The following is a 15,158-nucleotide window of genomic DNA, read 5'->3' as shown; positions in this document are numbered from 1 at the left end:
AACGACAGTGGTACCCCTTTCGTTTTTTTTTTTTGGGGCGAAAAATTAAGTTTCTCCAATCTTCTCAAAACTCTGGATTCTGATAGAGGGCCATGAGACTTTAACCTGAGTGCAAAAATGGAGACTCTAGACCCTTCCAGAGCTGAGATATCGAAACTCAAAAATTCGACCCGAAAAAAAAAAACAACAGTGGGGGGCGAAAAATTAAGTTTCTCCAATCTTCTCAAAACTCTGGATTCTGATAGAGGGCCATGAGACTTTAACCTGAGTGCAAAAATGGAGACTCTAGACCCTTCCAGAGCTGAGATATCGAAACTCAAAAATTCGACCCGAAAAAAAAAACGACAGTGGTACCCCTTTCGTTTTTTTTTTGGGGGCGAAAAATTAAGTTTCTCCAATCTTCTCAAAACTCTGGATTCTGATAGAGGGCCATGAGACTTTAACCTGAGTGCAAAAATGGAGGCTCTAGACTTTTCCAGAGCTGAGATATCGAAACTCAAAAATTCGACCCGAAAAAAAAACCGACAGTGGTACCCCTTTCGTTTTTTTGGGGGGGGCGAAAAATTAAGTTTCTCCAATCTTCTCAAAACTCTGGATTCTGATAGAGGGCCATGAGACTTTAACTTGAGTGCAAAAATGGAGGCTCTAGACCCTTCCAGAGCTGAGATATCGAAACTCAAAAATTCGACCCGAAAAAAATAAAACGACAGTGGTACCCCTTTCGTTTATTTTTTTTCGGGCGAAAAATTAAGTTTCTCCAATCTTCTCAAAACTTTGGATTCTGATAGAGGGCCATGAGACTTTAACCTGAGTGCAAAAATGGAGGCTCTAGACCCTTCCAGAGCTGAGATATCGAAACTCAAAAATTCGACCCGAAAAAAAAAAACACAGTGGTACCCCTTTCGTGTTTTTTTTTTCGGGCGAAAAATTAAGTTTCTCCAATCTTCTCAAAACTCTGGATTCTGATAGAGGGCCATGAGACTTTAACCTGAGTGCAAAAATGGAGGCTCTAGACCCTTCCAGAGCTGAGATATCGAAACTCAAAAATTCGAACCGAAAAAAAAAACGACAGTGGTACCCCTTTCGTTTTTTTTGGGGGGGGGGCGAAAAATTAAGTTTCTCCAATCTTCTCAAAACTCTGGATTCTGATAGAGGGCCATGAGACTTTAACCTGAGTGCAAAAATGGAGGCTCTAGATCCTTCCAGAGCTGAGATATCGAAACTCAAAAATTCGACCCGAAAAAAAAAAAACGACAGTGGTACCCCTTTCGTTTTTTTTTTTTCGGGCGAAAAATTAAGTTTCTCCAATCTTCTTAAAACTCTGAATTCTGATAGAGGGCCATGAGACTTTAACCTGAGTGCAAAAATGGAGGCTCTAGACCCTTCCAGAGCTGAGATATCGAAACTCAAAAATTCGACCCGAAAAAAAAAACGACAGTGGTACCCCTTTCGTTTTTTTTGGGGGGGGGCGAAAAATTAAGTTTCTCCAATCTTCTCAAAACTCTGGATTCTGATAGAGGGCCATGAGACTTTAACCTGAGTGCAAAAATGGAGGCTCTAGATCCTTCCAGAGCTGAGATATCGAAACTCAAAAATTCGACCCGAAAAAAAAAAAACGACAGTGGTACCCCTTTCGTGTTTTTTTTTTTCGGGCGAAAAATTAAGTTTCTCCAATCTTCTCAAAACTCTGAATTCTGATAGAGGGCCATGAGACTTTAACCTGAGTGCAAAAATGGAGGCTCTAGACCCTTCCAGAGCTGAGATATCGAAACTCAAAAATTCGACCCGAAAAAAAAAAACGACAGTGGTACCCCTTTCGTTTTTTTTTTTTTTTTGGGGCAAAAAATTAAGTTTCTCCAATCTTCTCAAAACTCTGGATTCTGATAGAGGGCCATGAGACTTTAACCTGAGTGCAAAAATAGAGGCTCTAGACCCTTCCAGAGCTGAGATATCGAAACTCAAAAATTCGATCCGAAAAAAAAAACGACAGTGGTACCCCTTTCGTTTTTTTTTTGGGGCGAAAAATTAAGTTTCTCCAATCTTCTCAAAACTCTGGATTCTGATAGAGGGCCATGAGACTTTAACCTGAGTGCAAAAATGGAGGCTCTAGACCCTTCCAGAGCTGAGATATCGAAACTCAAAAATTCGACCCGAAAAAAAAAACGACAGTGGTACCCCTTTCGTTTTTTTTTTTTTCGGGCGAAAAATTAAGTTTCTCCAATCTTCTCAAAACTCTAGATTCTGATAGAGGGCCATGAGACTTTAACCTGAGTGCAAAAATGGAGGCTCTAGACCCTTCCAGAGCTGAGATATCGAAACTCAAAAATTCGAACCGAAAAAAAAAAAACGACAGTGGTAACCCTTTCGTTTTTTTTGGGGGGGCGAAAAATTAAGTTTCTCCAATCTTCTCAAAACTCTGGATTCTGATAGAGGGCCATGAGACTTTAACCTGAGTGCAAAAATGGAGGCTCTAGACCCTTCCAGAGCTGAGATATCGAAACTCAAAAATTCGACCCGAAAAAAAAAACGACAGTGGTACCCCTTTCGTTTTTGTTTTTTTTTTCGGGCGAAAAATTAAGTTTCTCCAATCTTCTCAAAACTCTGGATTCTGATAGAGGGCCATGAGACTTTAACCTGAGTGCAAAAATGGAGGCTCTAGACCCTTCCAGAGCTGAGATATCGAAACTCAAAAATTCGACCCGAAAAAAAAAACGACAGTGCCTTTCGTTTTTTTTTTTTCGGGCGAAAAATTAAGTTTCTCCAATCTTCTCAAAACTCTAGATTCTGATAGAGGGCCATGAGACTTTAACCTGAGTGCAAAAATGGAGGCTCTAGACCCTTCCAGAGCTGAGATATCGAAACTCAAAATTTCGAACCGAAAAAAAAAAAACGACAGTGGGGGGCGAAAAATTAAGTTTCTCCAATCTTCTCAAAACTCTGGATTCTGATAGAGGGCCATGAGACTTTAACCTGAGTGCAAAAATGGAGGCTCTAGACCCTTCCAGAGCTGAGATATCGAAACTCAAAAATTCGACCCGAAAAAAAGAAAACGACAGTGGTACCCCTTTCGTTTATTTTTTTTCGGGCGAAAAATTAAGTTTCTCCAATCTTCTCAAAACTTTGGATTCTGATAGAGGGCCATGAGACTTTAACCTGAGTGCAAAAATGGAGGCTCTAGACCCTTCCAGAGCTGAGATATCGAAACTCAAAAATTCGACCCGAAAAAAAAAAAACACAGTGGTACCCCTTTCGTGGTTTTTTTTTTCGGGCGAAAAATTAAGTTTCTCCAATCTTCTCAAAACTCTGGATTCTGATAGAGGGCCATGAGACTTTAACCTGAGTGCAAAAATGGAGGCTCTAGACCCTTCCAGAGCTGAGATATCGAAACTCAAAAATTCGAACCGAAAAAAAAAAACGACAGTGGTACCCCTTTCGTTTTTTTGGGGGGGGGGGGGCGAAAAATTAAGTTTCTCCAATCTTCTCAAAACTCTGGATTCTGATAGAGGGCCATGAGACTTTAACCTGAGTGCAAAAATGGAGGCTCTAGATCCTTCCAGAGCTGAGATATCGAAACTCAAAAATTCGACCCGAAAAAAAAAAAACGACAGTGGTACCCCTTTCGTGTTTTTTTTTTCGGGCGAAAAATTAAGTTTCTCCAATCTTCTCAAAACTCTGGATTCTGATAGAGGGCCATGAGACTTTAACCTGAGTGCAAAAATGGAGGCTCTAGACCCTTCCAGAGCTGAGATATCGAAACTCAAAAATTCGACCCGAAAAAAAAAACGACAGTGGTACCCCTTTCGTGTTTTTTTTTTCGGGCGAAAAATTAAGTTTCTCCAATCTTCTCAGAACTCTGGATTCTGATAGAGGGCCATGAGACTTTAACCTGAGTGCAAAAATGGAGGCTCTAGACTCTTCCAGAGCTGAGATATCGAAACTCAAAAATTCGACCCACCCCTTTCGTTTTTTTTTTTTCGGGCGAAAAATTAAGTTTCTCCAATCTTCTCAAAACTCTGGATTCTGATAGAGGGCCATGAGACTTTAACCTGAGTGCAAAAATGGAGGCTCTAGACCCTTCCAGAGCTGAGAAATCGAAACTCAAAAATTCGACCCGAAAAAAAAAAACGACAGTGGTACCCCTTTCGTTTTTTTTTTTTGGGCGAAAAATTAAGTTTCTCCAATCTTCTCAAAACTCTGGATTCTGATAGAGGGCCATGAGACTTTAACCTGAGTGCAAAAATGGAGGCTCTAGACCCTTCCAGAGCTGAGATATCGAAACTCAAAAATTCGACCCGAAAAAAAAATTCCACAGTGGTACCCCTTTCGTGTTTTTTTTTTCGGGCGAAAAATTAAGTTTCTCCAATCTTCTCAAAACTCTGGATTCTGATAGAGGGCCATGAGACTTTAACCTGAGTACAAAAATGGAGGCTCTAGACCCTTCCAGAGCTGAGATATCGAAACTCAAAAATTCGACCCGAAAAAAAAAACGACAGTGGTACCCCTTTTTCATTTTTTTTTTTCGGGCGAAAAATTAAGTTTCTCCAATCTTCTCAAAACTCTGGATTCTGATAGAGGGCCATGAGACTTTAACCTGAGTGCAAAAATGGAGGCTCTAGACTCTTCCAGAGCTGAGATATCGAAACTCAAAAATTCGACCCGAAAAAAAAAAAACGACAGTGGTACCCCTTTCGTTTTTGTTTTTTTTCGGGCGAAAAATTAAGTTTCTCCAATCTTCTCAAAACTCTGGATTCTGATAGAGGGCCATGAGACTTTAACCTGAGTGCAAAAATGGAGGCTCTAGACCCTTCCAGAGCTGAGATATCGAAACTCAAAAATTCGACCCGAAAAAAAAAACGACAGTGGTACCCCTTTCGTTTTTTTTTTTTTTTTCGGGCGAAAAATTAAGTTTCTCCAATCTTCTCAAAACTCTAGATTCTGATAGAGGGCCATGAGACTTTAACCTGAGTGCAAAAATGGAGGCTCTAGACCCTTCCAGAGCTGAGATATCGAAACTCAAAAATTCGAAGCGAAAAAAAAAAACGACAGTGGTAACCCTTTTGTTTTTGTTTTTTGGGGCAAAAAATTAAGTTTCTCCAATCTTCTCAAAACTCTGGATTCTGATAGAGGGCCATGAGACTTTAACCTGAGTGCAAAAATGGAGGCTCTAGACCCTTCCAGAGCTGAGATATCGAAACTCAAAAATTCGACCCGAAAAAAAAAAACGACAGTGGTACCCCTTTCGTGTTTTTTTTTTCGGGCGAAAAATTAAGTTTCTCCAATCTTCTCAAAACTCTGAATTCTGATAGAGGGCCATGAGACTTTAACCTGAGTGCAAAAATGGAGACTCTAGACCCTTCCAGAGCTGAGATATCGAAACTCAAAAATTCGACCCGAAAAAAAAAAACGACAGTGGTACCCCTTTCGTTTTTTTTTTGGGCGAAAAATTAAGTTTCTCCAATCTTCTCAAAACTCTGGATTCTGATAGAGGGCCATGAGACTTTAACCTGAGTGCAAAAATGGAGGCTCTAGACTCTTCCAGAGCTGAGATATCGAAACTCAAAAATTCGACCCGAAAAAAAAAAACGACAGTGGTACCCCTTTCGTTTTTGTTTTTTTTCGGGCGAAAAATTAAGTTTCTCCAATCTTCTCAAAACTCTAGATTCTGATAGAGGGCCATGAGACTTTAACCGGAGTGCAAAAATGGAGGCTCTAGACCCTTCCAGAGCTGAGATATCGAAACTCAAAAATTCGACCCGAAAAAAAAAACGACAGTGGTACCCCTTTCGTTTTTTGTTTTTTTTCGGGCGAAAAATTAAGTTTCTCCAATCTTCTCAAAACTCTGGATTCTGATAGAGGGCCATGAGACTTTAACCTGAGTGCAAAAATGGAGGCTCTAGACTCTTCCAGAGCTGAGATATCGAAACTCAAAAATTCGACCCGAAAAAAAAAACGACAGTGGTACCCCTTTCGTTTTTTTTTTTTCGGGCGAAAAATTAAGTTTCTCCAATCTTCTCAAAACTCTGAATTCTGATAGAGGGCCATGAGACTTTAACCTGAGTGCAAAAATGGAGACTCTAGACCCTTCCAGAGCTGAGATATCGAAACTCAAAAATTCGACCCGAAAAAAAAAAACGACAGTGGTACCCCTTTCGTTTTTTTTTGGGCGAAAAATTAAGTTTCTCCAATCTTCTCAAAACTCTGGATTCTGATAGAGGGCCATGAGACTTTAACCTGAGTGCAAAAATGGAGGCTCTAGACTCTTCCAGAGCTGAGATATCGAAACTCAAAAATTCGACCCGAAAAAAAAAAACGACAGTGGTACCCCTTTCGTTTTTTTTTTTTCGGGCGAAAAATTAAGTTTCTCCAATCTTCTCAAAACTCTAGATTCTGATAGAGGGCCATGAGACTTTAACCTGAGTGCAAAAATGGAGGCTCTAGACCCTTCCAGAGCTGAGATATCGAAACTCAAAAATTCGACCCGAAAAAAAAAACGACAGTGGTACCCCTTTCGTTTTTTGTTTTTTTTCGGGCGAAAAATTAAGTTTCTCCAATCTTCTCAAAACTCTGGATTCTGATAGAGGGCCATGAGACTTTAACCTGAGTGCAAAAATGGAGGCTCTAGACCCTTCCAGAGCTGAGATATCGAAACTCAAAAATTCGACCCGAAAAAAAAAAACGACAGTGGTACCCCTTTCGTTTTTTTTTCGGGCGAAAAATTAAGTTTCTCCAATCTTCTCAAAACTCTGGATTCTGATAGAGGGCCATGAGACTTTAACCTGAGTGCAAAAATGGAGGCTCTAGACTCTTCCAGAGCTGAGATATCGAAACTCAAAAATTCGACCCGAAAAAAAAAACGACAGTGGTACCCCTTTCGTTTTTTTTTTTTTCGGGCGAAAAATTAAGTTTCTCCAATCTTCTCAAAACTCTGGATTCTGATATAGGGCCATGAGACTTTAACCTGAGTGCAAAAATGGAGGCTCTAGACCCTTCCAGAGCTGAGATATCGAAACTCAAAAATTCGACCCGGAAAAAAAAACGACAGTGGTACCCCTTTCGGTTTTTTTGGGGGGCGAAAAATTAAGTTTCTCCAATCTTCTCAAAACTCTGGATTCTGATAGAGGGCCATGAGACTTTAACCTGAGTGCAAAAATGGAGGCTCCAGGGGTCCCCAAGTAAATTGGAAAGAGGTCCACTAACCAGATCAGCCCAGTAAACGAGGGTCCGGAGATGCAAAAACACCCGACAAAATAAGTTTGCTTTCATTTTATTAAATTGTAACAATGTCAACAAATTGGCAAAATCTTTGACAATAAAATCTTTATCTTGAATACTTGAATACAGTTGAATACATTCAACTGATTTTGTTGAAATTCATTCAAGTATTATTTCATTTTAGTGCAAATATTCAAATATCAAACCTTTGAACGTCAATAACAGCAACAGGAAGCATAAAAATAAAGACTGAAAATTACAATCTTAATATATTAGGAGCAAATGATTTACCTTCATAACTACTCAAAGAAAAATGCATTCAGTGTTGTGAACAGCTGCTATTGCACATAAACTTGCAAACATTGCAATTCAAAAGTGCAAAAGGGAACAAATAATGCACCTCATAATACATTGTATAAAAAAAATTACACAATACTTCTAATAGTGCAACAAAATGACTATAAAACATTTGACAATAAAATCTTTGTTTAAATCTATTCAACTGATTTTGTTGAAATTCATTCAAGTATTATTTCATTTTAGTGCAAATATTCAAATGTCAAACCTTTGAACATCAATAACAGAAACAGAAGCATAAAAATAAAGACTGAAAGTCACAATCTTATTATATTAAGTGCAAATGATTTACCTTCATAACTACTCAAGAAAAACACATTCAGTGTTGTGAACAGCTGCTATTGCACATAAACTTGCAAACATTGCACTTCAAAAGTGCAAAAGGGAACAAATAATGCACCTCATAATGCATTATGTAAAAAATGTTAAACAATACTTCTATTAGTGCAACAAAAAATAAAGTAAACATTTTTGTAAACAAGCAAGTTTTTAAACTTAGCTCAGTGTGAGAAATGTGCATGGGCACTGGCAGCCAATCTCTTAAATCTGGGAAGGAATGGAGTCAAAGCAATTCTCAGACATCCATGCACATGGTCATTGGTCAGTTGTGAGCGGTACTTATTCTTAATGATGTTTAGCGTAGAGAAGGCTGACTCACAGCTATAGGTAGAGCCAAACATTGTTAATGTGTACACTGCCACTTTGCTAAGTACAGGAAACTTTGCCTTTGGCACAGTCTGCAGCCAAAATGTGACAGGGTCAGAGGATTCACATTGTTCTCTTAACACTACATCAGCCTGTAAATCTAATAGCTCCATTTGAAGGGCCTGTGCATTAACCCATTTGTACATATGTACTGCCTCCTTTGAGAAAGAAATAACATTCTTAACAAAAAATGGACTCCTAACAAAGAGCATCAGCTGATCTCCCAATGGAAAGCCATCAAAGCGAGCCTTAAAGTTTTCAATCAACTTTTGGATAAAGTCAGAATGAGCAGTGACATTGATCTCCTGTATCTCCTTCACTGAAGGAAAATGTGTACAGTCCTGCTCAAGATCCATTTTCAGAATGTCCAGTTTCCTCTGAAAAGCCTGGACTGCAGCCACCAAGTCACACACAGAATTGTCTTTCCCTTGAAGCTTCAGATTGAGGTCATTTAAATGCCCTGTGATGTCAACCAGAAAGGCCAGTGTGTCCATGTTTCTTTCCTCTTCTAAAAAGTGCAAGAACACATGAGCCTTGTGATTTTTTTGTTGTGCAAGGAAATCTTTAATTTCTTTTCTTAGCTTCCAAAAGCGAGCCAGCACTTTTCCTTTACTCAACCATCTGACATTGGAGTGCAAGAGCAGGTCATTGGCAGGAGCATCTACTTCTGCTAAAAACTCCCTGAGCAGACGATGCTGGTGAGCTGATGAAGCCCTGAGAAAGTTAACTAGTTTGGTGATGGTGTTCATAACTTCTGTGTGGTGCTCTGAAAGTGTGGAGCAGAGAACAGACAAGTGGATAATGCAGTGATATGACAAGAGCTCTGGGTTGTCCTCTTTCAGTCGACTGACTGCACCTTTTTCTCTTCCCATCATAGACGGGGCCCCGTCAGTGGTGATGGAGACAACATTTTTTAGATCGATTCTCCTCTGTGTCAGCATTTCCTTAATGGCCAAATATATGTCCTCTCCCCTGGTGTGCGTTTTTAAAGCTGTGACACCTAAAATGTCCTCTACAAATGTTTTAGTCTCCTCACGATAGAATCGGACATACACCAAGAGCTGAGCGTTATCACTTACGTCAGTTGATTCATCAGCAGCTAACGCAATGCACGGGGCACTTTGGATGGCGCTGTCAAGCTGGGACTGCACATCTTCCGACAGTAGCTCAGCTCTTCTTGTTGTTGTTGTGGATGATAAAGGAATCTGACGAACCTTTTGTTTTAGCTGCTGTCCTTCTTTACCCTCGAACAACGTGTCTGCCAACGCCTCCATACATTCTTTCACCATTCCGGAGTCAGTAAAAGGCTTTTTATGTTTGCCTAAAATCCACTGTACTCGAAGTGAGCACCCGTAGGCTCGTTGCTGTGCTGTAAGGGACTGTGTTATCACCCGTGTTGCGCGCTCATACTGTCCTTTCAGTTCACAAATTTTCCTCGTCCTCGCGGGTGATCCTGGCGGGTAATTTTCATTGAAAGTTTTGTCTTGTCTCGAAATGCCGCTTGACGTTTCCACTTTTAACAACAGCAACAGACTCCGAACAAATAAGACACACGGGCCTCGTAGAGCTCGATGACGGCAAAATGAACGCATACGCTTCAGTCCACTCATCTCGAAAGATGCGGTTTTCTGAGTCCACTTTTCTTATTTTGGATAAAGCCATAATAATCCATTCACGAATGTCTTAGTAGCCTAATGTGTTGTGTACAAGCCAAAGTCGGATACCTATACTCCCTGTATGACACTGATCTATATGACATTCTATATAGATAGTGGTTGTCAACAACATAGCCTCTGAACATCATAAACAAAACAATGGCCAACACAAACTGTTCTGGAAAATGCACTTTCTAACGCATAATTTCGCATTTTATAATGTATAGAGAGAACAGTTACCAAATCGCATAGCTTGAGCACGTAGCATGGCAACATTAATGTCCGAGTGATTCCAAGTGTACCGCGTATGTACACGCCGTCAAATGTCCGAGCGAAACAAAACAAAATGTAGATCTACATCTGGGGAGCGATATTTATTTTTTCCTAGGATGGTAGGAGTGACGGGTAGGTTGGGGTTGAGGTAGGTCATATGCTCTATATATATTAGGGGTGGCACGGTACATGAAAAAACACCCGAACCGTTCGGTTCGCTTGTCTCGGTTCGGAGCGCGTGTGCGTCTCACGGTTCGACGCATGCGCAATGTAACCTCGTGCCCGTATGTGATGTGTGTTTTCTTTTCGCGCGACATAAACTTGTTCGACTTGGACCGGCGCTGCACAGAGCGATCGGTGAATAACATCAATCTAGCGCGAGTCGGCTCCGTATGCATTCATCACTTTCGCGGTATTTGATGTCATTACCGATCGCTCTGTGCAGCGCCGGTTCAAATTAATAAACAAGCCAGTAAAAGTGGAGTATGGAGCGCTGCAGGTCACGGCACGCGGAGAAATGGCAAGTGGGAGAGATGAGGGAGTTGGAGGATGCGCCAGCGTCGTATAAGTCTATGGTATAAGTCCGGTGTGTGGGAACATTTTGGATTTCATGTTATGATATTTTAATTTAACTACAGTGGGACTTTATGTATAAGAGCTTCAGTCATACGTTTCCAAACCCTGCACTTTAATTTTAAGTGGAAAAAGGTACCCTCACATTTTGGGAATAGAAGCATTGTTGATACTGTTTTTGTGTTGAGGTTGAACTTAAATTTCACTTTATGTTTATGGCCTTTGCTATTGCAATAGCTTTATTATCTATAGGCAATGAGGTTTCATGTATATTGACATTTAAAAGACAGTGTTTTAAGAGTTGCTCTCTTTTTCTTTTAAAAGATAGAATTTTGGTAAGAGCTACAAAAGTTAGCAGTTGATACATGAAAGTTAATTTCTTTGTGTAAATAAGATTTATGTGATAAAAATGCACAAGTTCTTGTAGAGATAGTGATACACATTCTCCTTTTTTTTGCCAAATAAACAAAAAGCATGTCAATTTCTTCTCTCTTGCTGTATCTAAATCTCACCTAGCTTTCCTCTGAGATAGTCCCAAAATGTGCTTAAAGTCAAAGAGTCAAATTCAGTTTGTGCATGATTGCATGAATATAATATATATTTTTTTTAATACTGTATCCTAAAGTGTGGATAATTAAGCTATATATCACATGCTGAAGTACATTTCTGGAGTGTTAAAGATTAAAAGAAAAAATAACAAGAACCGTACAGAACCGAAAACCGTGACCCTAAAACCGTGATACAAACCGAACCGTGGGTTTTGTGAACCGTGCCACCCCTAATATATATATATATATATATTTACATACAATAATAACGTTAAGTCAACGGTATTCATAAACACGCTCAAAAGAGATTATGCATGTTGATAGCATGCCAAAAATACATGATACGTGTCATACATACGCAATTTCATGAGATCAGTCTGAGCATGTTTTTGTGACTTAACGTTCCCTTCAAAATGATGCAAATACTGAGAAATGTAATATTTAAACCCCTTCTCTCTTGCTCTGGGGAGCTGGAGGAAAATCATTAGCCAGTCGATGAACATAATCGACTGTAATATTCAGCAAATGTTCAAGACATCTGGAGAAACATACATCCTCTACGTCGTCCATCAGGCTACCGGAAACTAGACACCCCATATCGGTTTCGCAGCCGGAACTAGCATATGCTAACGTGCACATAGTCCATTAGCCATTAAGGTCTGCTGAGCCCGCTCATCTCTCCGCATACTTCTGTCATTTCAACTGCATGCACCCATGCACACACCGCGCTCAGTCTGTTTAGATATGACGCGTTGCTATAAGCAATCGGAAGGCGCTCAAAGAAACACGTTTTAATATTTTTATTTATTTGTATTTATTTATTGTTCGTGTTTTGGATTAAATAACATAACACGTTAAAAAGCATCCTAAAAAGACAAATATTATTATGGGAAAAAAAATTCTAACGTGTTCACGGACCGGCACCGGTCTGCAGACCGGGGGTTGGGGATCACTGCTTTAGATAACACACTGGCTAGGGCTATTGGCCTATAATTGTCTAAACTCACAACCTTTCCAGCCTTGTCCTTAACGACAGGCACCAGAGTAACAGAAAGCATAGATTCAGGTAGCATACTATGGGTCATAAATCCAGAAAAACAAATGGCAAGCAATACAGCCACCTTAGGGCCAGCAAACTTAAGGTGCTCTGCAGTAATGTGGTCTAACCCACACGCTTTCTTATCAGGTAGAAGTGCCACTGCCTGGCAAACTTCACTGCAGGTGATTATCTCTGGACCACTGTTAACAATATTTTTCACTCTATAGGGGTCACTTTTAAGACAGTTACAGTGGTGTGAATAAGTTGACCCCCATGCTAAAGTTGCCTAAAAAGAGGAATAAAAAAATCATCTTTTGTGATGTTGATCTTAATGCCTTAATTAGAAAAATGAGGAAAACTCCAACCTTTAAGGACACAAATCTTTCTTTGTGAATGAATAATGTATCATAAATAAATAAATGTTTTTCCTTAAAATACAGGGTGCATAAGTCAGGACACCCCTATGTTAAATTCCCATAGAGTCAGGCAGATTTTTATTTTTAAAAGCCAGTTATTTCATGGATCCAGGATAATATGCATCCTGATAAAGTTCCCTTGGCCTTTGGAATTAAAATATCCCCTCATCATCACACACCTTCCACCACACCTAGAGATTGGCATGGGGTACTTTCCATAAGATCATCTTTCAATGCAAATCAAACCAGCTATTAGGCTAACTGAAGTAAAACCATGCCAATCTCAAGGCATCTCTATCTATCTTCCTGTCCTCCTCCTCCTCCTCGCCCCCTCCTCTTTCTTGCCCTCTTCCTCCTCCTCCTCTTTCTTGCCCTCCTCCTCCTCCTTGCCCTCCTCCTCCTCCTCCTCTTTCTTGCCCTCCTCCTCTTTCTTGCCCTCCTCCTCCTCCTCCTCTCTCTTGCCCCCCTCCTCATCTTTCTTGCCCTCCTCCTCCTCTTTCTTTCCCTCCTCCTCCTCCTCTTTCTTTCCCTCCTCCTCATCTTTCTTGTCTTCCTCCTCCTCTTCTTTCTTTCCATCCTCCTCCTCCTCGTTATTGCCCTCCTCCTAATCTTTTATGCCCTCCTCCTCCTCTTCTTTCTTTCCCTCCTCCTCCTCTTTCTTTCCCTCCTCCTCCTCTTCATCTTTCTTGCCCTCCTCCTCCTCATCTTTCTTGCCCTCCTCCTCCTCATCTTTCTTGCCCTCCTCCTCTTCCTCCTCTCTTGCCCTCCTCCTCCTCTTTCTTTCCCTCCTCCTCCTCCTCTTTCATGCCCTCCTCCTCCTCTTCTTTCTTTCCCTCCTCCTCCTCTTTCTTTCCCTCCTCCTCCTCCTCCTCTTTCTTTCCCTCCTCCTCCTCCTCATCTTTCTTGCCCTCCTCCTCCTCTCTTGCCCTCCTCCTCCTCCTCTCTTGCCCTCCTCCTCCTCTTTCTTTCCTTCCCTCCTCCTCCTCCTCCTCTTTCATGCCCTCCTCCTCCTCTTCTTTCTTTCCCTCCTCCTCCTCTTTCTTTCCATCCTCCTCCTCCTCGTTATTGCCCTCCTCCTCCTAATCTTTTATGCCCTCCTCCTCCTCTTCTTTCTTTCCCTCCTCCTCCTCTTTCTTTCCCTCCTCCTCCTCTTCATCTTTCTTGCCCTCCTCCTCCTCATCTTTCTTGCCCTCCTCCTCCTCATCTTTCTTGCCCTCCTCCTCTTCCTCCTCTCTTGCCCTCCTCCTCCTCTTTCTTTCCCTCCTCCTCCTCCTCTTTCATGCCCTCCTCCTCCTCTTCTTTCTTTCCCTCCTCCTCCTCTTTCTTTCCCTCCTCCTCCTCCTCCTCCTCTTTCTTTCCCTCCTCCTCCTCCTCCTCCTCCTCCTCCTCCTCCTCATCTTTCTTGCCCTCCTCCTCCTCCTCTCTTGCCCTCCTCCTCCTCCTCTCTTGCCCTCCTCCTCCTCTTTCTTTCCTTCCCTCCTCCTCCTCCTCCTCTTTCATGCCCTCCTCCTCCTCTTCTTTCTTTCCCTCCTCCTCCTCTTTCTTTCCATCCTCCTCCTCCTCATCTTTCTTGCCCTCCTCCTCCTCATCTTTCTTGCCCTCCTCCTCCTCATCTTTCTTGCCCTCCTCCTCCTCATCTTTCTTGCCCTCCTCTTCCTCCTCTCTTGCCCTCCTCCTCTTCCTTCTCTCTTGCCCTCCTCCTCCTCTCTTGCCCTCCTCCTCCTCTTTCTTTCCCTCCTCCTCCTCCTCTTTCTTGCCCTCCTCCTCCTCCTCTTTCTTGCCCTCCTCCTCATCTTTCTTGCCCTCCTCCTCATCTTTCTTGCCCTCCTCCTCCTCTTTCTTGCCCTCCTCCTCCTCCTCCTCCTCCTCTTTCTTTCCATCCTCCTCCTCCTCATCTTTATTGCCCTCCTCCTCCTCTTTCTTTCCATTCTTCTCCTCCTCCTATTCCTTCTCTTTCTTGCCCTCCTCCTCCTCGCCCTCTCCTCCCCCTCCTCATCTTTTTTGCCCTCCTCCTCCTGCTCCTCCTCTTTCTTTCCCTCCTCCTCCTCCTCTTTCTTGCCCACCTCCTCCTCCTCATCCTCTTTCTTGCCCTCCTCCTCCTCGCCCTCCTCCTTTCTTTTCATCCTCTTCCTCCTCCTATTCCTTCTCTTTCTTGCCCTTGCCCTCCTCCTCCTCTCTCTTGCCCTCCTCCTCCTCATCTTTCTTGCCCTCCTCCTCCTCATCTTTTCTGCCCTTCTCCTCTTTTTTGCCCTCCTCCTCCTCCACTTCCTCTCCTCTTCCTCCACTTCCTCTTTCTTGCCCTTCTCCTCCACCTCCTCCTCTTTCTTTCCATCCTCCTCTTTCTTTCCATCTTCCTCTTTCTTTCCATCCTCCTCCTCCT

The 15,158-nt window shown here is 41.9% G+C and overlaps 1 protein-coding gene across 1 annotated transcript; it reads right to left on the bottom strand.

Moving 5' to 3' along the window:
- Positions 1-8,069: 8,069 nt before the first annotated feature.
- On the bottom strand, positions 8,070-9,563 carry LOC120491237 (SCAN domain-containing protein 3-like). The gene has a single exon (XM_089135224.1). The coding sequence runs from the start codon at positions 9,561-9,563 to the stop codon at positions 8,070-8,072; it is 1,494 nt and encodes a 497-aa protein (XP_088991350.1).
- Positions 9,564-15,158: the final 5,595 nt, after the last annotated feature.

The sequence above is a fragment of the Pimephales promelas genome, chromosome 9 (genome assembly GCF_988280905.1).
Source record: "Pimephales promelas chromosome 9, fPimPro1.hap1.1, whole genome shotgun sequence".
NCBI classification, from domain to species: Eukaryota; Metazoa; Chordata; class Actinopteri; order Cypriniformes; family Leuciscidae; genus Pimephales; species Pimephales promelas.
The sequence above is the reverse complement of the archived record's forward strand: the minus strand, read 5'-3'. Positions and strand labels throughout refer to the sequence as shown.

What these genes read in the sequence shown, in the direction of transcription:
- LOC120491237 (XM_089135224.1), bottom strand. Translation starts at nt 9,563, where the DNA reads ATGGTGAAAGAATGTATGGAGGCGTTGGCAGACACGTTGTTCGAGGGT.